At 43.4% G+C, this 23,975-nt stretch overlaps 1 protein-coding gene across 3 annotated transcripts; it reads left to right on the top strand.

Annotated features, from left to right (window-relative positions):
* On the top strand, positions 1-22,325 carry RNF20 (ring finger protein 20). 3 transcript variants are annotated; one of them, XM_069880791.1, is made up of 21 exons: positions 1-132; positions 3,633-3,850; positions 4,111-4,281; positions 4,417-4,584; positions 4,687-4,834; positions 4,996-5,178; positions 6,243-6,361; positions 9,950-10,096; positions 10,297-10,374; positions 10,687-10,806; positions 12,063-12,242; positions 12,437-12,572; positions 13,240-13,361; positions 13,687-14,090; positions 14,621-14,738; positions 16,141-16,290; positions 17,211-17,423; positions 18,518-18,643; positions 20,021-20,161; positions 20,524-20,625; positions 20,858-22,325. In XM_069880791.1, exons 3-21 carry the CDS (start codon positions 4,153-4,155, stop codon positions 21,032-21,034), a joined length of 2,961 nt encoding a protein of 986 aa, XP_069736892.1. In that variant the 5' UTR covers positions 1-132; positions 3,633-3,850; positions 4,111-4,152; the 3' UTR covers positions 21,035-22,325. The 3 variants fall into 3 exon arrangements, with proteins under 3 accessions (XP_069736892.1, XP_069736894.1, XP_069736893.1); XM_069880793.1 differs by lacking the exon at positions 3,633-3,850 and having other exon boundaries at positions 109-132; XM_069880792.1 differs by lacking the exon at positions 1-132 and having other exon boundaries at positions 3,586-3,850.
* The last annotated feature ends 1,650 nt before the right edge of the window (positions 22,326-23,975 follow it).

Raw genomic sequence — 23,975 nt, 5'->3', positions numbered from 1 at the left:
GTCCGGGCGGTGGCGTCACCGCGGCCGCCATGTCGGGCGAGGGCAAGCGGCGCGGAGAGGAGCCTCCAAGACGGGTGAGGGCGCTTCCGCCGGGCGGGAGGGAGCGCGGAGAGGCCTGTTTCTGCGGCGGGGGTCGGTGAGGCGGCGCGGCCGCGGGTACGGGGAGGGACGGGGGACTGGGGAGGGGAGGGATAGGGCTTTGGTGGGGACGCAGGGGTCGGGAGGGGGGACGGGAGTGCGAGTCTGGGGGCGGGACGGGAGTCGGGGAGGGGAGGCGGCCTGGGCCCTGGTTGGGGGGCGGGGGCACGGGCCGGGGGCGCGGGTCTGTATGGCAGCCGGGCCGGGTGCGGGTGCGGGTCTGTGTGGGGAGAGCGGGGCCGGGGACAGGGACGGGCTGGGAATGCGGGGGGTGCCCGCCGGAGGCTGCCGGCGGTGACGGGACCGCGGGGTCCGCGCTGGGCACACGGGGCAGGGTTTAGGGCTGGTCCCCAAGCTCCCTGCGTTTGGAGTGGGCTGCTTTAGCTGGGGGCCGGTCCCAAGTGGTGTCCCACAGGATTCCGTGCTGGGTCCAGCACTATTCAATGTCTTTATCAATGAGCTGGATGAAGGCGTTGAGTGCACCCTTAGCAAGTTCGCCGATAACACTAAGCTGGGAGAAGGTGTCGATCTGCTGGAGGGTCGGGAGGCTCTGCAAAGGGATCTGAACAGGCTGGACCGCTGGGCTGAGACCAATGGCAGGAGGTTTAACAAGGCCAAGTGCCGGGTCCTGCACTTGGGACACAACGACCCTGTGCAGTGCTACAGACTGCGGGAAGAGTGGTTGGAAAACTGCCTGGAGGAGAAGGACCTGGGGTGGGAAGTGTAGGTTAACAGCCAACTGAACGTGATCCAGGAGTGTACCCAGGTGGTCAGGAAGGCCAATGGCAGCATGGCCAGCAGGTCCAAGGACGTGATTCTGTCCCTGTACTTGGCACTGGTGAGGCTGCACCTTGAATACTGTGTTCAATTCTGGGCCTCTTGCTAAAAGAAGGATGTTGAGGCTCTGGAGCGTGTCCAGAGGAGAGCAACTAAGCCGGTGAAGGGGCTGGAGAACAAGTCTTATGAGGAATGGCTGGGGGAACTGGGGTTGTTTAGCCTTGAGAAGAGGAGGCCTTACCACTGCCTACAACTCCCTGAAAGGAGGTTGTAGAGAGGTGGGTGCTGGTCTCATGTCCCAAGTGACAGGTGATAGGACAAGAGGGAATGGCCTCAAGCTGTGCCAGGGGAGGTTCAGATTGGACATTAGGAAAAGATTTTTCACGAGAAGGGTCATTGGGTACTGGAACAGGCTGCCCTGGGGAGATGGTTGACTCACTGTCCCTAGAGGTGTTTAACAAACAGGTAGATGAGGTACTGAAGGATATGGTTTAGTGGCAGATAGGTATGGTTGGACTCAATGATCTCAGGAGTCTTTTCCAGACTGGTGATTCTGATTCTATGATTCTCAAAGGTGTTTGGGGAGCTCCAAAGGGCTGTGGACAAAAAAAAAATAATTGAAGTTGTAGAGAGCAGACGGTGTGTGTAGGAAGCTGGTTGATGAGCTTTGAAGGGCTTCCTTGACGAGAGGTACCAGAACCCTATGAGAGGGCCCAGAGGTGGTTGTTGGGCACAGATTCATAGAATCATAGAATCACCATGTTGAAAAAGACCCACTGGATCATCAAGTCCAACCATTCCTGTCAGTCACTAAACCATGCCCCTCAGCACCTTGTCCACATGTCCCTTAAACACCTCCAGGGAAGGTGACTCTACCACCTCTCTGGGCAGCCTGTTCCAGATTGTTGAGGGGGATGCTCCGTGCTGGACCTGGAGGTGTTTGTTCTCTGCAGGTGACTGGCAGTTGTCTGAGTTGATGGCTTTTGGCCAGTGGTAGGTGTGGGGAGTGCCGTGCCGAGGTATATTTTCATCTCCATATAAGAGGGTTTTAACCATAAGAGGGGAATTAAGACAAAACTGAGTCACTGGTGGGGGAGACAGTCCGTCTCCAATGAGTCAGTGTGGCCTATTTGGGAGAGAAGAGTGTACATCAGAAGGAGCATGGCCAGCAGGTCGAGGGAGGTGATTCTCCCCCTCTGCTTCTCTCTTGTGAGACCCCACCTGGCATACTGTGTCCAGTTCTGGAATTCCCAACATAAGAAGGATATGAAACTGTTGGAAGGGGTTTAGAAGAAGGCCATGAAGGTGATCGTAGAATCTTTATAGAATCGTTAGGTTGGAAAACTACTAGGTTGGACTAGTAGTAGTAATTAGGTTGGAGTACTGTGTCTAGTTCTAGAATCCTCAGTATAGGAAGAATATGGAACTGTTGGAATGGGTCTAGAGGAGGGCTACAAAGATGATCAGAGAGCTAGAGCAGCTCCCATATGAAGTCCGGCTGAGAGAGTTGAGGTTCAGCCTGGAGAAGAGAAGGCTTTGAGAAGAACTTATAGCAACTTTTCAGTATGTGAAAGGGGCATACAAGAAAGCTGGGGAGGGACTTCTTACAAGGGCATGTAGTGATAGGACTACTGGGAAAGGCTGTAAACTGGAGAGGGACCAATTTAGACTAGATATTGTCTGGTGGGAGGTGTCCCTGCCCATGGCATAGAGGTTGGAACGAGGTGATCTTCACAGTTTCCCAACTCAAACCATTCTGTGATTCATTCTGTGGTATTATTTTACCAAATAGTAGTTTTGGGAACTACAAGAAATGCTGTTCAAAGATAACAAAAAAACATGTTGATCTCATAAAATACTGAGATAGGTTGCCCAGAGAGATTGCTAAGTTTCTGCCTTTGGAATACTGGAAAGCTGACTGGAGAAGGCCCTTGGCAACCTGCAATGTCTGACCCTGCTTTATTCAGGAGCACTGAGCAGGTGCTCTTCAGAGATCCCTTCCAGCCTCAACTGTTCTGTGAGTCTGTTAACTAATAGTCCAGAACTTTCCAGATTGCGTTAACTTTGGGATAAATACTCTTTAGACATGTCTATGTCTCTCCTGATACACAGGGAAACTCTTGAAATGCATCTTAGAATCATAGAATGACCAGGTTGGAAGAGACCCACCAGATCATCGAGTCCAACCATTCCTATCAAACACTAAACCATGCCCCTTAGCACCTTGTCCACCTGTGCCTTAAACACCTCCAGGGAAGGTGACTCAACCACCTCCCTGGGCAGCCTGTTCCAGTGCCCAATGACCCTTTCTGTGAAAATTTTTTTCCTAATGTCCAGCCTAAACCTCCCCTGGTGGAGCTTGAGGCCATTCCCTCTTGTCCTATCTCCCGTCACTTGGGAGAAGATGCCAGCACCCTCCTCTCTACAACCTCCTTTCAGGTAGTTATAGAGAGCAATGAGGTCTCCCCTCAGCCTCCTCTTCTCCAGGCTAAACAACCCCAGCTCTCTCAGCTGTTCCTCATAAGGCCTGTTCTCCAGCCCCCTCACCAGCTTCGTTGCTCTTCTCTGGACTCGTTCCAGAGCCTCAACATCCTTCTTGTGGTGAGGGACCCAGAACTGAACACAGGATTCGAGGAGCGGTATTCTTGGCAAACCTTGGCTTGGAATCCCCGTTCAGTTCCTTAGGATTTGTAAGATCTCTATGAAATCTCTTACAGGGGTCATCTTCAAGGTGTTGCTGCCTTCTGCTTTAACTGACTTTGAATGCTGATATAAAAAGAACAGTTTGGCTGGTGTGAAGTGAGCTGGTGGCATATATACACAGTCTCGATTACCTGCTAAAGTCTAACCTGGATAATTTTTGTTAGTACAAAGACAGATCAAAAAAGCTGAGACTGAACCTGCATGAGGATTTTTTCCCAAAGAGTGTGATAAGGTACAGTGCTCCCATTTTAACATTGCAAAGCAGTGGATTTTTTTTTCCCATCAGCTTGCTGTTTGCCATGCTATTCCTAGTGGTGTCTTCTAAGACTTAACATTTGACTAGTATTTTCCAAAACCTTTTGAGTTATAAGGTCTGTACTGTTTGGGACATCCTGTTACTGTGATGGGTCAGTATGTTAAAAACTTTAAATTGAGTTAATTGTTTGTATATGTGGTTGCTGCTTTTATTTAATAGTATACTTTAATGTACAGGAAGAACTTAGAGAAGACAGGAGTCTATATGCTCCAGCCACTATGTCTGGAATTGGCAATAAACGGACAGCTGGAGACCCTGGCCCTTCTGCGCCTCCAGAGAAGAAAGCAGGGGTTGAAGATTCGGGGACCACAGTGGAGACCATTAAGCTTGGTGGCATTTCCTCAACGGTATGTCTTCTTTGCACACCCCGACTCGACCTCTTGCTTTTTTTTCATCTGGTAACAAAAGTACCTCTTAGCCTTCTGTATAATCCCAGTGATCTGGCTTGTGTGGACTATGCCCTGACTTGTGCTTTTGCACAGGAGGAGATGGACATCCGGACCCTGCAGGCCAAGAACCGGAAACTAGCAGAGATGCTGGACCAGCGGCAAGCCATTGAAGATGAGCTACGGGAGCACATTGAGAAGCTGGAGCGTCGGCAGGCCACTGATGATGCCTCTCTGCTGATTATCAATCGATACTGGAATCAGGTGAGGCACATGTGTTGTTATTTTATATACACTGTTCTGTTCCACTGCACTCCTTTTATTCACATCCATTCTTTGTTCTGCCTTGCCTGTCTTATCATTCAGTTTGATGAAAATATACGAATCATCCTTAAACGCTTTGACCTGGATCAAGGTCTTGGAGACCTTTTGTCAGAAAGAAAAGCGCTGGTGGTACCAGAACCAGAACCAGACTCGGACAGTAATCAGGAGCGCAAAGATGAGAGGGAACGAGGTGAGGCACCTAGCTGTGGACAGTGGAAAAGATGGGTTCTAGCCATGGACAATTTCCATGTCCCTTTCTGAAGGCTGACAGAGGCTCTCTGATTGTGAAGACTAGTGCTATGTTGCTTGCCAGAGCACATTAACTTTCTTCGCACCTCTTTCTGTTCCCAGGTGAAGGACTGGAGCCAGCATTCTCCTTCCTAGCCACTCTAGCCAGCAGCACTAGTGAGGAGATAGAATCTCAGCTGCAGGAGCGTGTAGAGTCCTCACGCCGTGCTGTTGCCCAGATTGTGACAATGTATGACAAGCTGCAGGAGAAAGTGGATGTGCTGACCCACAAGCTGAATAGTGGAGGTATGACCGAGATGGGCAATTCCTGGCTGATACTCAAGAATCTTCATCTTCCCTCAGCTTAGATGAGATTCTGCTTTGTAAGCGTTAAGGCCTGCTCCTTCTTGTGGTCTTTTATCTTCTGAAATAAAACAACTTAGCTTTCCAGACTGTCAATAACCAAAACCCGTAATAAAGACTAGTACTGCATGCCAGAAGGCTATCATAACTGTCTCTGTGTTTGAAGGCTGAAAACTTTGCTCAATGTGTTTGGTGAAGGAAAGGACTTGTTTCTTCCAGTAGCGTGTTCATGCACCTCAGAATTTACAGATTACATTTGAGCCTTATCACCCAGCTGCCCTCAGTTACTGTGTAAAAGGCTTCATGCTTGCAAGAAGTGAAATCAGTATTGCAAACTGATGTTGGACATCACACTTACAGTTCAGTAAAAGGTGTAGGAATAACAAGCTCCTCTGTTTCTACGGAGTTTTGAGCAAGATAGTAGCCATCTAACGTCTTGGTTTGCCTAGTGTAACTGTCAGTTTTGAACGTGAAGCAGAGTTCTGCAGAAGAAAGCAAAGTGACCGACTTCTGAAAATTAATGTAGCACTTTGAATTTACAGTCAAGTGAGTCTGAAAAAAATCCTTAGCTTAAGGTTAGAATTTAATTTTTTTGAATGAAAATTTGAGTGGAATATCAACTCACCGTTGACTCGCATTCTGTCCAGAGTGTTCTATATGGTTTGATCAGAGGGCTCTAGCAAGTCTAGCATTGGTGTCACGAAGCATTACTGTTTGTAGCTGGCAGTCTGAAACTCTTGTAGCATTGGCATTAGGGCAGCGTAAACCTCTTCTCAGTTGCTGTAGTTGTCATCTGGTGTATGAGCCTTTTGTTCTGTGAATGCAAGTCACAGCTTGGTGTGGCTGGAGATCAGACCCTTGGGAACCACTTGCTGGAGAGATACAGTAAGCAGAAGTTAATCAGATGTTTTCTGTTTTGTTTTCTTTTTTCCTCTCTTTGCTGTTTAAGAATTAAAAGCAATCTTGCTTGATTTCTGTTCATTTCCTTTTTTTCATGCATCTTTCAGATATTTCATTGATGGAGGAAGCAGTCCTGGAGCTTAATACCTACCTCTCCCATGAAAATGGACGGCTGCAGGAGCTGGCTGATGTTCTTCAGGAGAAGCATCGAATCATGTCTCAGGAGGTAAAAAAAGGAGAGAAAAAGAAAACTGCTTTGGGGCTGTGCTTGGAATAATTTCTGGTTACTGTAGTTTGGAAAGCAGGTTACTGCCTTAAAGAGGGACAGGAACAACAAGGTTTGCTAGTTGCCTTCTGAAGAAAGATTATGGAAAGGATGTTTTTTGTGTGAATTGTACATAAATTTCCTGTGTGATTTGGGTCGATTTGCTTGTTACATCACTGAATGAAAGAGTATAACCAAACCAGTGAGTTGAATGGGTTTAATTTGAAAATAAATCAGAGCAGAGGAAGTCGTAAGGTGGTGCTGAGGTGCTTGTGTAAACATCTGAGACACTTCAAGAGACCGGCATTTAGATTTCCTTAGTTTCTCTGCATCATGTATGAAAGTGTAACAGCATTAACTACAAGATGATCCCAGCCAAGTCCCCTTGGCTGATGTTATAGGCAGTGTTTGTTTCAGCGGTTTCAGTTCCCTTAACAACTGTTAATGCTGGCGTTGCTTGATGCTATACCATTGTCACGCACCTATAAGGTTACAACTCTAAGTTGAGAATATAAGTTTAAGTCTAGACCAATATTAGCATCCTGTAAGGGTTTGTGAGGGACTATACAACCTTTCTGGAGTTCAATGATAAAGCCTTTTTAAATGTTCCCACCAGGTTGCTGCAGGTGAAGTTTTGCAGACACTCAGGTGCTCGGACTGATTGGATCCATGATGTTATGTTGACGTCAGTGGGGGTCTCAGACCAGTTCAGAGGGTGCTCCAATTATGACCCACTCCTCTCATGCTCTTATAGTCCCTTCTGGAGTGATAACATCTAGGGTATCAGCCAGCCCAGCTCCTTATCTCCTTTACCTTTTGTCCAGTGGCACCACTGGTAAGGAGTCATGGTGGGTCACTTTGGCCCCCCTGCCAGTGCAACCTGAACCAGTGTAGGGATCCAAGAAAACTCCAGGGTCGTACACTGAGCCATTTCCAGCACACAAAACTTATGGCTTCCACATCCATTAGTAATCCAAGTACAACATATATTGGTTTCTATTAATAAATCTTATTAATACTTCTGTTTTCAGGGTCACCTTTGATTCTTTTATTCTGTGACTCTGGTGTAACTCTACATACCTGTGCTGATATGCAGGGGCAGGAGGGTGCCCAGAGGCCAGTTTGGTCATCCTGATAGGCAAATGAGTGACGGAGACATAGTGGCTAGCTCATTCTCCCCGATGCATCCTTGCTGCACATGTGGGCTTTGATGTGGCTGCTGATGTGGAGTGGCCACCAGAATTCTGTCTTGTCCCTTTCCACCCTGTGGCTCAGCAAAGCAGCAGCCTTCTTCAGCAGCTTCAAGGGTGGGAGGGATATGTCATTTCCACCCGTTGGCTTTGTCACTCGTATGCCTATTAAATTTCAAAATATTGAGGAGCATTATGGCAAATGCCATGATAGTTATCCTCGATAGCAGGGATCATGTCATATTCAGAAGTGATCATTGAAGCATTCCCATGTTTGACTACTAGATTCACAAACATTTCCTTAAAGCAAGCCATCCAACCTGGAATACTAATCCCAAATTTTGGTACTCATTTTTAGAGGAAAGCAATGGTATTTTTTCCTCAAAGGATAAGGAACTAGTAGAACACATTATAATTATACAGTGGTAACTTAACAGTCAAAGAATTATAAATTAAAAGGTGTGTTTACTTTTTCGTTTGTAATATTTTTCTTAGACCTCAACAACAAATTTTGCACTGCCTTAAGGAATTGGAGCAGTGTAATTGTGACACAAACATATCCTTTTCAGAGTGTGATAAAGGTTTTTGGTTAATCATACCCATGTTTGATAGCAACTTATCTTGTTGATACAGTGCCATAATTTGGCTGTTAGTAAATAAGGATTTTCTTTTCCATTATATCAATCTGTTTCTATTAATCATAATGGTCCATGTGCAAGATAAATTGTTAGATTGGTGGAACAAGATAAATTAATTTGAATATCACTTAGTTCTTATTGGCACATTATATTCAAATGTAACCAATGCACTCCAAAAATGTTTGGTTGGTAATGTTCCAGCTTGGTGTTTTGATGCAAAGTTTCTTCAAGAGTTTGTTACTGTTATATATATTGAGGAAGTTTTTACTTGCCCCTCCCCTACATAGGTCAAATAATTTGCTCATAGTATTGTGGCCAGTATTGACTGATCACACGGCATTCCAAATATTTTTAAGATCAAGATCCTCAGGGTAGGTGTAATTTAGAGAGGTAACATTGTGTACACTGAATGCTGGACCAGCCAGAAACTGCTTTGCTACATATGCAGTAATGCTATCTTTCAGTCCAATTCAGTCCAAATCTTGGCAACAGTTGAAGGCAGGTTTTCCTGCATTATTGCTGACTTTCTTTTACTTTTGTGGTCATATTCTCTATGGAATTTACATGCATTTAACATTTTAAGTAATGTAGATTTTGAATATGATAAATCTGTACACACCATTCTATAACACAAACAAAATAACTACACAAAAATACATCAGTAATACTTTGTAAGGTTCTTCCCTGTCAGTCATGCAAATATTTTAAATATTTTTGGATATCCAGGAATGATCCTTGACTCTACTGATGGCTAGTGCTTTATTAAAATTCTGAAGGATTAACCCTCTATATTTCAGTGAAGCCTGTTTGAGTCTTCCACAGTAATCACTGGGATGCTCATCCAGTCTCTGCCTGTACTCCTGTATTTTTGCCCCATTAACTCTAGTCTTAGCACACACTTGGATTGCTTCTATTAAATTTCATGTATGTTGTTTTACCATTTACATTATTAAAAATCCCAGTGTGGGTTATTCAATGGCCAGATCTTACATCCTTTTCTGAGATCTTTTCTGACTCATCTGCTTTAAACAACTCTCAAAAATTTATGTGAAGAATGCTGTATATAACATTGGGATGTTGAATCACCTGCAAAGATGCAGGGTTAAGCTTTGCAGTTTGCTACAGTGGGGGAGCAGTAAATACAGCCAAAACATCTGAGGCAAAGATGATAAAGAGGAAAAAATAGTTAAGAGAACACTGCTCCCCTCCCAGCTGCTTCTGGCTGCATTGCAGAGAGCTAACGTAGTGTTAAGCATATAGAAGAGAGGGAAAGAGTGTGTGTGGCACCTTAATCCATTTACTCCAGATTGCTGCAGCTAAAGGTTTATATTTTTAAGGTAAAAGGCCCATTTCTGTTAGTGAAAGCTCTTTGAGGTAGCTGTTATTATTGTCAGAACTTGTTAAACTTCTTTACATAACATTGTGTTTTTCTTTGAAAGGCCTGCTGTACCATAATTTTGTTTTTTCAATATCATGGCTAAAGAGTGTCCTTTTTGTAATGGTGGATGTATTTCTTGCTTATTTGCACTGTGTGCTGATTAGGCTGCACACCTTGATAAGTCTGAATGGCCATAGTGGAGCAAAGGTGTCACCGCAGCAAAAGACAAGTGGAAAGCACATGAATCTGGGGTATGATGAATAAGAGAAAAATGAATATTGAGCAGTCTCGGAAAATGTTGATTCTGTTCAATGTGCTGACTGAAATACTCATTTGATTGCAGTTCTCCAAGCTGCAAGAGCGAGTGGAGACAGCAGAATCACGGGTGTCTGTTCTGGAGACTATGATTGATGACCTTCAGTGGGATATTGACAAGATACGCAAGAGGGAGCAGAGGCTCAACCGGCACTTAGCAGATGTTCTGGAACGGGTAAGCACCAACCTTTTTGCCACAAAGCCAGAGAAAAGGGTGTAGTTTTGTATGACGTGTAGTAGTATGTATGTAGTTATGTATGACATATGGTGCATTGGTGTAATAAGTGAGAATCTGTAGTGTGCCATTTTTGTCTTCGATATCAGCAGTCTTGGCATTTAATGGGATGTTGATGAAATCCGTTGACTTTTTTGCAGGTAAATTCCAAAGGCTATAAGGTGTATGGAGCTGGGAGCAGCCTTTATGGGGGCACAATCACTATTAATGCCCGCAAGGTAATGTCAAGGGCTTGGTTGTGGGCAAGGAGAAGAAAAGAGTAAAGGAGAACCTGTGCATAGGGCCATAGATCAGTACAGAATTTAGATACCTCGTTTGTCACAAACCTGAGAGACTCTAGGCAAGCTGTTTTGTCTGCGTACAAGTTTACTGCTTAAGAAACAGACCTGATGGAGGTAGACTCTGTCTGCCTTGGTAATGTTAACTTACTGTTGAGTCTGTAATTTCTGTTAATGTAGAAACAGCTACTTTATTAGTAACCTCAATAGACACATTAACACTTGGATTTACAAGTAGTTTGTCCCCAACAGTTCGAGGAGATGAATGCAGAGCTGGAAGAGAATAAAGAGCTTGCTGGGAATCGGCTCAATGAGTTGGAGGAACTACGCCAGGATCTTGAGGAAGTAACAACACAGAATGAAAAACTCAAGGTAAGACCTCTGAACCTGTTTGAGGATGAAAGTGTTCTTTGTGGTTGGTTGCCTTCTGTCTTACTGTACTGTATCTCCTCGCTAGTACTGTTTTCTTCTGTGCTTGTTTTTTAGCAGGGTTAAGTTTTGTACCAGGTACAATTGGCGAGTGTGTGGCCTGCGCTTGCAGTTCAGTGCATTGGTGACACCGTGTGGTCATCGTTGGAAATTGTAGTGGTTTCTTAGTTCCTGTTTTCCATTCTTGTCTATTCAGCACATTTTAATGATGTCTAGTTGAAACTAATTTTATTTCTTTACAAGCATTGGAACCTCTTACCACCTTTCCCTTGCCCTGTGCAAGTGGAACCACAGAACTGAAAAAATCAAAGAAGTTGTGTAGCTAAGCTGTTCAAAAAGTCAATGAACCTTACTGTGGTAGAATGGATAGATAGGAAAGAGTATGAGTTTCTTGTGTCTTAAAAGGTGGTAATGCAAAAAGTTGTGCCTATAGAAGGTAAATATATGATAAAGAGAATAATGTAAATTTTTATCTTAGTAATCAGTAAGTGTTAACCTGTTAAAAGAAAAGCCTGAGCTGATAACCTACATTTCAGAGATAAGAGTCCAGAAACTGTCTTGAGGTACATCGAAATTCTGTTTATCCATGTGAGTTTATTTTGAGAGAAACTCCACTTGGCTTACAACTTTCTTTTTCTCTTAATTTGTGTTAAGCACTGTGTGTGTATATATGTGTCTCTTTCCCTGCTGGTAGTCACAATCAGTTGGTAATGTTTTTGTAAGGAAAATTCAGATTCCGTGCTGCTGCTTTCTCTCATTTCTTCTCCTTTCAGACATTGTCTTTTACTAGTTGAAAGCTAACATAATGCGTACTTACACATGTATTTTCTCTGTTTTTCTGTCATAGTATTCTATCTGTCCATTGATGTAGGCAATTAGGATTTTACAGTAAATCCATTAAGAAGGTATATCGTGTTTTCCAAGTTCATCTTTGAGAGAAACTATTGCAGAACTTGAGAATCAAAACCTCTTGTCATGTGACTATGCAAGAGAAACGGCCTAGGGCAACAGAGAAGGTAGAGGCTTTACAGTGGTATTGAAGCACATCACTTGCATCTGCTTGACAGCAATGCTGTCCAAGTTCCTCTTCCGTCTGTGTTTATGGCAGCTTGATTCACTTTTCTCCCACATTGCAAAACAGATTTCAAAGATAAGGAGATCAATTTTTTTACTGTGGTGTTTTCTTGTGTCTTGACTAGGTTGAGCTGCGACGAGCAGTGGAAGAGGCTGTGAAGGAGACCCCAGAATATCGCTGCATGCAGTCCCAGTTCTCTGTTTTGTATAACGAGAGTCTCCAGCTGAAGGCACATCTTGATGAGGCCCGCACTCTGCTTCATGGCACCCGTACGACCCACCAGCGACAGGTGGAACTGATCGAGGTAGCAACTCTGCTCCATCAGGCTGGGGAATATTGTCATGCCACTGACCACTAGTGCTGGGTCTGGGTGGCTCTGGGAGTGCTCAGGAAATTTATCTTCCTGGCAACAATCATCTGTTCTGGTACCTCATGTTGATGAGGTGAGATGTACTCCAGGGTCACAGCACCTAGTTCTGTCTTCTTCTTACTCCTCAGAGAGATGAGGTCAGCCTTCACAAGAAACTACGCACAGAGGTTATTCAGCTAGAGGACACTCTGGCACAGGTCCGCAAAGAATATGAGATGTTGAGGATAGAGTTTGAACAGACACTTGCTGCTAATGAACAAGCAGGTATGGAGTTTTATGCTGTACTTAAAAACAAACACACACGCAGCCCTCCCAAATGCCTGTTAAAAGCTGTATTTCAGTAAAACACCTGATTTTATTCTTTGTTTTTGTTAAATACTTGTTCTGGCAGATCTCTTGTCTCAAACAACAAAGCTTTTCACTTACTTTGTGGGAAGACAGTTCCATGTTGTCTGATTTCCTTTTATATGTTGCAAAATACGAACATTTTGCTAATAATTTGGTTTATGATGGAAGATTTTGCATTCTTAAAAAATATTTATGTGGGCAATTTGTTTACAAGCCTGGAATGACAACCTGGATAGGAAACCAGTAATTTTCAAATCTCATCAGAAGAAATTAGTAAGTTATTTCTAAAGTAGCATATAAATCATGGGAGGTTTTTTGTAGCATGATGCACTTGCCTTAGGAAAATGGAGAAAAATGTAATGTTAAGGCAAAATTAGAACTGGGAAATAGCGAAGACTTACGGTTGCATGTAAAGTTGGCTTGATTTTCCTGCAATTGTGTTGCTCTGTTGTGTGGCCGAATGATAGTACTTTTATTTTGGTTCTTTGTCATTGTAGGTTAGCTTATTCTCCATCTCCATGAAAGTCTTCACAGAAGGTTGGGAAAAGTGTGATTTGTTACAATTGTGTTTCTATTTTTGTAGGCCCAATTAATCGTGAGATGCGTCATCTTATCAGCAGCCTCCAAAATCACAACCACCAGCTGAAGGGAGAGGTGTTAAGATACAAGCGCAAACTGAGAGAGGCTCAGTCTGACTTGAGCAAGGTATCAGAGAAGCAAATACCAAAAAGAGCAGGAAGTGCTCAGGAGAAGGGGGAATGCTGATACCCTTGCCTGCTATATCAGCCTTTCTGAAATGGCATGTGAGGTGCAATGTAATTTTCGACAGAGCTCTGCACTGTACTGCTTCCACTTGCCAAATAAATGGTTTTCCTTTGTAGCTGTATAGTGCTCCCTGAAAAGTAGTAGCAATTATGAAGGGGGGATGCAAGCATGGGTCTGGATGGAAATGGGAAGAGCAATAAGGTACCTTTCTGGATAGGAATCTAATGGTGTATTTTCTTCGTGTCTTCTTTCTATTCTATGACAGATCCGCTCTCGCAGTGGTAGTGCTCTCTTACAATCGCAGTCCAGCACTGAAGAGACAAAGGAGGAACCTCCAGAGGTCAAGCAGGAACCCGATGATTCTTCTGCACAAGTGTCTGTCCCCAAGGCTGCTTCTGAAGATGTTAATGAAATGAAGGCCAGGCGAGATGAAGAGGAACGGGAGAGAGAGAGACGGGAGAGGGAGAGGGAACGAGAGAAGGAAAAAGAGAAAGAGAGAGAGCGAGAGAAAGAGAAGGAAAAAGAAAAAGAAAAGGAACGAGAGCGGGAAAAGCAGAAGCAGAAGGAATCTGAGAAGGAGAGAGAGTCCAAAGAGAAGGAGAAAGGGAAGCATGAAGATGGAAGAAAGAAGGAGGCTGAAGCGATCAAGCAGCTGAAGGCTGAGCTCAAGTAAGCGTTGTTGTTCTTCCATTTCCTGTTTAGTAGTACCCAAACTGAGGTGTTTGTGTGAGGTGACGTCTAGCGTGCTTTTATGAGATTAACGTCACTGCAGCGAAGTGAGAGGTTTCTGGCATGCTCCGTGTGTTCTTATGGCTTGGACAAAGTCATAACATTTATCCCAAGACAGCCTAAAGCGTGAATTAAAGCTTTACAACCCTGGTTATTAATAAGGGACACAGTTGCCTTTCCTGTCTTGCCTCAGTACCAAAACAGAGATGGATAGTTTCTTACTTACCATTATGGTACTGTTTCCTCTCTACCCCACTTCTCTTGGCTTTTCAAGGCACGCGTGACTGAACATGTTTCTTTTCAGCCTCTAGCCTGTACTCCTTGGCTGTACATTACAAGGGCAATATGAGCCATGGAGGATTGCATGCCATGTGGGAGATGCAGAGGATATTGCTCTGACTCTCATGCTGGATACGTAACAGCTATGTTTCCTGCTATGTTCTCACTGTTTTGTATCTCCCTCTCTACAGGAAGGCCCAGGAGAGCCAGAAGGAGATGAAGCTGTTGCTAGATATGTACCGTTCTGCCCCTAAAGAGCAGAGAGACAAAGTGCAGCTGATGGCAGCTGAGAAGAAGGCAAAAGCTGAGGTGAATATAATTTTGCTTCCCTTTTTCTCTTTAGCATGTTACTTAAAACTTCTTTTTGGATATTTTGCACTCGAACTATGTTGGTTTTGTCTTCCAAAGTGGAGGTTGTTTGTCTTCTTATCTTTGCCACATAAGAGAGGTTGGAATAATCTGGAGATGAGCAGGAAGACTTTGGTATGTCCTCTTCTGGGAAGGGGTGATCCCTTTGCCTAGGCTTAGGGATATTGCTGCTGCTCTCTCAGTGGCGGACTCAGCCAGTAGCAAAGCTGAGCACATGTCCCAGGGTAGTACACATACAGAGGACATAGACTTGGCCAGTCAGACTGCCGCAGACAAGGTACTGCCTTCAACAGCAGGTACAAAGAGGACTCAAATAAAACATAAGTATAGACAAGCAAGTCCACTTCCTCCTCTTTAGCTGGTAGAAGGTCACTAGTGGAGGCACATACATAACACTCTCTGGGTTGACAGGCAGAAGTAGTTAAGAAAATATTTAATAAGAAGATATAAGTAGATAAGATGGGCTGCAGTGATCATGCGCAGGGCTGATCCAGACAAGTGTATGCTGATGGCCCGCATTTTACACGTGGTTGGCTCCTTTTATATTCTTCCTTGTCCAATCCTAGTTTGTCAACCCTTGGTATCCTTTCCCTGCATCTCTCTCTTGGGTTTGTACAGCTTTGTCAACTCCCACAGCTCTCCCAGTCCAGGATCTACCCCTGGTTTACAGCCTTATCAGCTGCAAAGTGGACCTGTAGTGTCTTGGTAGCCTATTGGTTGTTGTGACAGGGAAGGTTTGCTTCTTATCTTTGTCTCCCAGGTTTTTCTGTCAGGTTTGTGTCTGTGCATATTTTGTTTCCTGTTTCCTTCTTCTCTCCTCACCCCCTTAGTTTCCAAATTGAGAGGGTTCATAGTGAGATAACCTTGCTGGAATAAGCATTCGCACACTCCTATCGATTAGCATGACCAGGTTTGATTATCATCTCTGTTTCCATTATCATTTGCCTGTCAGGTTTGTGTCCTTGTATGCTTTCTGTATTGCTTCCTTCTTTTCTTGTTGTCCCTGTCTGCATTGGAAAAGGTCTGTGACCAGATACACCTAAAGGAACAGATGTTTTCTGTCTGCATACTGCTACATATAGAACTACAAGAGACTGATATTCCTACTCTCATAAAAGATACTACAGAATTTTCAAAGGTTTTGAACTCAAGATCTTCAGCTTACAGACCATCTTATTGGTCCATGTGCCAGTAACACGCTGTCCTGTCGAGATGGGATTTTTTTCCTGTGCTTTGGAGGCAGTTTCTCCAATGTTTCAGATAATTGTGGGTAAGATGGACTTTTAACAATGTTCAGGCCATATGCTTGTGTTAGTATCATTTCTGTTTATCCTTTCCATAGCTGGAAGAACTGAGGCAGAGGGTGAAAGAATTGGAAGACAAAGAGAAAAAGGAGAGTAAAAAGATGGCTGATGAGGATGCTCTCCGCAAGATCCGAGCAGTAGAGGAACAGATTGAGTACTTACAGAAGAAACTAGCCATGGCTAAGCAGGTGAGAAGTTTCTGATGAGTTCTGTCTTGGCTGGAGCATTGGGGAAGGAACTGTCTTCAGGTTACCACCAGGAAAATGACCCAAGAGAAGGAATTTCTGTCTATGTATGTGTCAGAGATAGGAGTTTTATCCTCATTTGTTGAAAGGGGAGGATTTAACCAGCCCCAAAAATACCACCAAACAAAAAGCTCTGCAGCACCAGAGTGTCACAGAGCTCATGGTGGGGTGCTGGAGAATGTTTATTTATGGATGAGAGATGGCTAAATCAGCCTCTAGTGGAGGAAGTTGCAATTTCTTATGAAAAGTAGTGTCTGCACTATTCATATAATTAATACATGCGTATGGTAATGTGACATACTTTCTTCCATGAAAAAAGGCTTTATCTAATGATAAGAGACCCACCTTAGTAGAGGAGAGGCAGGCAAGTGACTTCACATATACTTCTTTAGAATTCGGATTCTTTTCCACAAAGAACAAGACTGTTCTATCTTGTCGCTTACTCCTTTAATGTTGAAGTAGCCTAAGTGACTTCAAGGGGCTTGGCAGCTTCTTAGTTTGAAGATGTTGAGTTGTCCACCTGTAGAATTCTTGACCTAGTGTAGATGTCTGCTATTCAACCAGCTGTGAGGCAATTTCTACCCAGTTCTGGTAGTGACTGTGCCACAGCTGACTGCCAGCATACAAGCCATAATCCGTGAATGCTTGTGGAGATGACCATCTCTTTTCTACATCTTCTAAGTAAGGGCATTTCTGCTGTGGTGCACACTTAGCAGGAGCACCTTTTTCTGGTTGCTGTTCAGTGATACTCAGAACTATCTTCCTTCATCTGTGCTAGTTCTGGTGTCTTTGAGTAAAATGTTCAGGATCATTGTAGGGGGCACAGGGGGGCAGTTTTGCCAGAGCCTGTGGTTCGTTTGCAGGAGGAGGAGGCCCTGCTGTCAGAAATGGATGTCACAGGCCAAGCCTTTGAAGACATGCAGGAGCAGAACATCCGCCTGATGCAGCAGCTGCGGGAGAAGGATGATGCTAACTTCAAGCTGATGTCAGAACGCATCAAGTCCAACCAGATCCACAAGCTGCTGAAGGAGGAGAAGGAGGAGCTGGCAGACCAAGTTTTGACGCTGAAGACACAGGTAGCCAGGGAGAACGAGAGGACAACAGAACTGATGGGAAGGTGGAGGTGTTTTGTGTTAACTGTAGTAGGCAGCAAAGCTCCACACATTTGTCTATGTGCACCTCCACAGTAGGATAGGGGAGAGAATCAGAAAGGCAAGAATGAGAAAGCTGGTGGGCTGAGATAGTTTAATAGTTAAAGAAAAGTTGTGTGCACAGTCAAAGCAAAAAAAGAATTTATTCACTACTTCCCATCGGCTGGCAGGTATTCAGCCATCTCCAGGAAAGCAGGGATTCATCACATGTAATGGTTACTTCTGAAGGCAGATACCATAACTCTGAACATTTTCCCCCTTTCCTCCTTTCTACCAGGTTATATTGCTGAACACAATGTCATATTGTGTGGAATATCCCTTTGGTCAGTTGGGGTCAGTTGTTCTGGCTGTGTCCCCTTCCAAATTCTTTTGCACTCTCAGCCTACTTACTGGTGGGCAGCATGAGACACAGAAGGTCTCGATGCTGTGCAAGCACTGTACAGGAGTAGCTAAAAGAGTAATTTGTTATTGATGCTGTTTTGGTTGCAAATCCAATGTAGCACCAGGTGAGCTGCTGTGAAGACAATTAACTGTATCCCTGCCATAATTAATACAGGAGGGAATATTGCCCATATCAGCCTAGCTGCACATGCTGCATCAGACTTCAAAGGGATCCGTCTTAGTAAGAAACAAGGGACTGCTGTGTGATTGTAAAATGTCCTACAGCTTCACTGCTATGGAGAGCAGGAGGGAGAAGGGAAGTGGGAAGTCACTTTCCTCTGGTAATGGTACTTCTGCAAATATATTCTGCCACCCATGTGAGCAAGCTGGAAGTGTTCACTGCCTTATGGCTATTCTATAAGCCATCTTCCAAAAGATAAAGGGTCTTTGTTGCAAGTATTTGACTGCTAGGTTTTAAAAGCGTTCACCAGAGAGATCTGGATACAGCTAGTGTGTCTGTGTGCAGGGAGAAGAAGGCAAGCTCCTTAGTGATGGGGAGGCAGGGATAGTTTTTGCCTGCAGCTTTATGACAGAGTATGCATTTCAGCTCTTCTGTACCTCTGCTCTCCCCTTTCCAGGTGGATGCCCAGCTGCAAGTTGTGCGTAAGCTGGAGGAAAAGGAACACTTATTGCAAAGCAGTATTGGAACAGGCGAGAAAGAACTAGGTCTCCGAACCCAGGCCCTGGAAATGAACAAACGCAAAGTGAGTGATTGCTTGGCTTCCTCTTGGATTGGAAGATTCCATCATCTTCCAACTGTCCTGGAAGACTGGGGAAGTTCCACTGGACTGGAGGCTGGCTGATGTTGTGCCCATCTACAAGAAGGGTCACAGGGAGGATCCAGGGAACTACAGGCCTGTCAGCCTGACCTCAGTGCTGGGGAAAGTCATGGAGCAGGTGATCTTGAGTGCTATCATGAAGCACATGCAAGAGAACCGGGTGACCAGGCCCAGTCAACACAGGTTCACAAAAGGCAGGTCTTGCCAAACTAACCTGATCGCCTTCTATGACAAAGTGACTCGGCTCCTGGTTATTCTGTGATTCTATGATAGACTTGTCTTGTGGGAAGCATGAAAGGCTCCCAGCTCATTGGTATTTTGGAGCCTGATATTCCCTGGTTTTGGACAAGTATACCAGAAAGCTGAGGGATCCTGAAGAGAGTTCTGATTAAAGTATTTTAGACTGTTGTTTCCTTTCACAAGGAGGAGCAGGTGATAGGTGTTTCTGTGCAAGTCTGATTAGGGACCTGTACTAAGGTGCCTTTAAAAGCAAACTTATCATGAAAGAAGAGGCAGCAGCCAGATGAAGTTAACTGGGGTCAAAGCTTTTATGGGCAACATAGGGTGTGTAAAAGGAAAATGGTAGCTGAGGAATGTTAAGACTTATAACGAATGTCTAATAACAATGAAGTAGGTTTATTATAAGTAAAGTAAGACTAACTCATGGTTGATGCTGTGTTTGTTGTTAAATCTTTAGTAGAAATGCAGGAATCAAACAGACAGAAAGAAAAGCAGAAATACCACTGTGAAGAGAAGATGAAGGGTATTTAGCATGATCATTTGTGTTTAATATGACAATCTGGGGTTATGAAGGAACTTGGCTAACAGAATTATTGGTGCAGGGACAGGTAGAGGTTGATAAAAGAACTGGTGAAGAGAGAAAATTATTACAAAAGAAACGTTTTGTAGTTCTGTCTAGTTTAGCAATAGAACTGCTTCTAAACAATTTAGTAGGGAAGTGTAGAAGGTGGAAGGATGAAAATAGTTGAACAAGAATTATGTGGTCATTACTATTTTGCTAAGTGACGTATATTGCAGTTTGACAGCGATTGGCTCTACAGAGAGGAATGTTGAAGCTAAATGATTAGAACTTGTTAATAAAAAGCTATTTTGCTGTTGAAATAATGTTTAGTAAGTAATTCCAGTTATTCCATCTGGAAGTGCCAAAATTAGAACAAAATAGATCTCCAACAACCTGAGTATTATTCTGTGAGCAGTCTTGGATCACTAGGTAGAGAGATTAGAAATCACTAGAGCTCTTATTTCCATGTTTTGTACTTCTAAATTGGTTTTCTTCTTCAGGCCATGGATGCAGCCCAGCTTGCTGATGATCTGAAAGCCCAGCTAGAGCTGGCTCAGAAGAAGTTACATGACTTCCAGGATGAGATAGTGGAAAACAGAGTAACTAGAGAGAAAGAGATGTTCAACTTCAAAAGGGCTGAGGTAGGTACATCATGTGCAATATCTGTCTGCTTTGGTGTCTGTCTGCTTACATGCTGAGCTTGGAGTGAGTTCCAGCTGCACTACATTTAGATTTCAGTTTTGAAACTTTCAAAGTTTCACTTTGATTTCAACTTCATCAGATCTTGGCTCTTTGAGGCTTTGTCCACTGATACCTGATGATGCATGTGGTATCAGATAGTAATGTAATCTGTCATAAATCTGTTGGGCTATCAGGGATGAAAGTATAAGTTGAATGACTTAGCCAGGTGCTCTGTTGGCTAGGTGCTAGCTCTCTTTGGTTCGTGAAGAGGCTGTGACAGAGACAATACTGCTCATTTATGTGGTCTCTTCTCTTTATGTAGGAAGATATTTCTAGGTTACGCAGGAAGCTGGAGACGACTAAGAAGCCTGACATGGTTCCCAACTGTGATGAGATATTGATGGAAGAAATCAAGGATTACAAAGTGAGTAGTCGTCTCTATCAGCTTTCCTCTTTAATTCTACTTTAGTCAAAGGGCTCTGTGGTTATGTTTTCAGTATTTGACATCTCTTTCTTCTACTCTGGCATTGTAGACTTGTCATGCATTGAAGGAACCACCTTCTTATGAGGAATGGAAGGACCTTCATTTTCAGTCATCTTTTAACATACCTAGTGCAACACAGTGGACCCTCACTGTTAATGTTTCTGTCTTTCAGGCCCGCCTGACTTGCCCCTGCTGTAACATGCGCAAAAAGGATGCTGTGCTCACGAAGTGCTTTCATGTCTTCTGTTTTGAGTGTGTGAAAACACGCTATGACACCCGGCAGCGCAAGTGTCCCAAGTGCAATGCTGCCTTCGGTGCAAACGACTTCCATAGGATTTACATCGGTTGATTCTTTCCACTGCAGTGATGGAAAGTTGCTGCTTATGCTGACCACCCAGCCTCTCTCACTTTCTGTGATTGTCACCTTTGAGGCAGTCAGTGCTTCTGTCAGCTGATCTGCAGTCTCTTCTGGGAAGTGTGGTTAGGGTATGGAAAGAAACAGATTCTGGATCTTGATTGCATTTTTGTCCATTTTCTTTTACTCTTGCTCTCAGTTCTTGAGGACTCACTGTGCCGGAGAGGACATTTCCCATCCATCTCTTCCACACTGCCAAGTTGGGAACATGTAACTGAAGTCCTGACTTGACAGGATGGAAGCTCTCTGTAGTGCAGCGGGGATAAATGAAGCCTTTATTTGAGAATTTTGCTTTGGATCTTAATTATTAAATCCTATCAAGATATGGTAGCTTTTTTCAGGGTAACTAGTTTCCCAGTTAAAGGGCCAAGTAATGAATGAACAGCTATTATAGACTTCAGTGGAGTGACTCCTTATCTTTCTGAGTCACACAAGAATCTGTGAATGCTGCTGCATTAGTAAGCGTCCACCCTACCCTCAAAAGCAAACACATATCTTGGTATCCAGCAGAGGAGAAGGGTGTAGGAGGATCTTTGAACATAGCATTCCACTGATGAACTCTGGTTGATGTGGACATATTCCCCTAGTTTGAGGCATTGCTGTCATTGTCCTTAGTTTCCAGAAAGAATTTGTAGGAGTTATTTTGTTGCAACTTTGTCAGAAAGATTAATCTTGTAATGCACAAAATCTAATAAAAGTTGTTTGGGTTATTTTTCTGTTTTTCTTGCCTCTGATAGTGTATTTTTGCACCTGCCTTTTGTCCAATTATTGGAACCATTTTTCACAAGCCCTAAGCTTCTAAAGGAGATGAATTCCTACCTTGCTCTGTTTTCAGAAAATGGTTAGCAAAAGCAATCTTTGTCATTTTGGCTGTATCTTCACTACATTATTCCTGACACAAAAGAAGGACCAAAATGCTGAATTATTTGTGCAGTCATTTTGTCATGGCTGTTGGGGATTTTGTCAAAGGACATAGGATAGGTTATGGTCTGTATGCTCCCTGTAGTGTAAGATTGTATTTCAAGTTTGCTGAAACCAAAATGCGAAGTTATTTATTTATGCCATTTCTTCAACTGGAATAGTGGTTTTACTGTAAACTTAATTTTCTTGGAATGTGCAGCTGTCCCAAGTTTGTCTCATCTGTGTCCCTTCCCTGAACCGTAAACTCTGTATTACCTTCCTGTAGTAGGAAGTTTTCAAACAATAGTAAAGTGAAAGTAATTAATCCCACTGTCTTACAGTTTGCATTATTACTTTTGTCTTTGTGAAAACATTCAGAAAGTATGAATTAAGCCTTGTAAATTATTATGAATCCTGAAAAGTGAGAAGGAACATATGACCCTATCTTTGCAAGTGGAAGCTGGGATGCTGAGAGGTTGCGGCGTGGCTGAAGTTTTGTTACAGTGTGTGTACAAGAAATGAAAACAGAACCATCTTTGTTCTCCCTGATGGTTGCTCCGTGGATTGCAGTTTGATGTCAAGTTGGAGGAAGAATGGTCCATTAGGAATATTAATGGTGATGGTAGATTTTGTGGTAAAAATGCTTGTTTGTCAAAACCAGGATCTGTTGCACCTTCAAACAGCTTTGCCACGATAGCATTCCTTTTACAGCTGCGAACAACAATTCCCTTTACCCTTAGCCATTAAGACGTGAATCTTTTTTGTGTATACTGGTGGTGTCTGGTTGTAGCAGAAAAACATTCGAAACAGCTTGGATTTGTTTCAGAGATGATGTTTGGAAACTCCTATTTTCTCCCATCAACAAGAAAAAAAAATTTCTTATTTTAAAATAATATCTTAATTTAAACTCAGGGAGTCCTTGAAGCTCATCTTGGAAGTGACTGAATTTCTTTCTCTGCTTATAATTCATAGAATCATAGAATAACCAGGTTGGAAGAGACCCACCGGATCATCGAGTCCAACCATTCCCATCAAACACTAAACCATATCCCTCAGCACCTCATCCACCCGTGCCTTAAACACCTCCAGGGAAGGTGACTCAACCACCTCCCTGGGCAGCCTGTGCCAGTGCCCAACGACCCTTTCTGTGAAGAATTCTTTTCCTAATGTCCAGCCTAAATGTCCCCTGGTGGAGCTTGAGGCCATTCCCTCTTGTCCTGTCCCCTGTCACTTGGGAGAAAAGGCCAGCACCCTCCTCTCTACAACCTCCTTTCAGGTAGTTATAGTTATTCAAACTGAGTAGTTATTCAAACTGAGAAACAATGAGAATTTAGATGGTCTGTTTTGACTTGCAAAATGAGTGGAAATAATGCAAAGTTCATTAAGATTGGAATTATTTTGGGGTAAAAAAAGGGAAGGGGTAACAAGTATTCATTATCAAAAATCTGCCTAAATTCAGTGTCTGAACCAGAGTAATTAATTGTAAACAAAGAAGAAGCCTCTCTAGCCCTAAAAATGTCTGTGTACATACATAAATGCATATATAAAGAAGAGTGGTTTCACAAAAGTTCAGCTTAAATCTTTATGCTTAATCAGTAGGATTTTGAAAGAGCATTGTTATTTCAAAGCAGCCTATAAACATGGCAGCTGTGTGTCATAATAGTGTGGAATAATGAACTAAGTAACATGGAATCATGAGCTGAAAGCTAGGGGGTGGGGCTTTTTGGTTGGGTGTGGGAGAATATGTTTTGCTTTTTTTTGTGTTTTATTTTTGGTTCTTTTTTTTTTTTTTTTTTAAAATAATACAAAATAGCAGATAGGTCAAACTGAAATAAAACTGCAAATCTTGGGAATTTTCTTTGATTTTGCTTCTTGCTACCCATCTGGTACAGGGGATAAGAAATGTTGGTTCTAGCCCAGGCCAGTTGATATCAATAGCATTACCCTCTGTAAAGCAGGAGAGTAATCATCTCTG

This window comes from Phaenicophaeus curvirostris, chromosome Z, assembly GCF_032191515.1.
Source record: "Phaenicophaeus curvirostris isolate KB17595 chromosome Z, BPBGC_Pcur_1.0, whole genome shotgun sequence".
In the NCBI taxonomy this organism is placed as follows: Eukaryota; Metazoa; Chordata; class Aves; order Cuculiformes; family Cuculidae; genus Phaenicophaeus; species Phaenicophaeus curvirostris.
The sequence above is the reverse complement of the archived record's forward strand: the minus strand, read 5'-3'. Positions and strand labels throughout refer to the sequence as shown.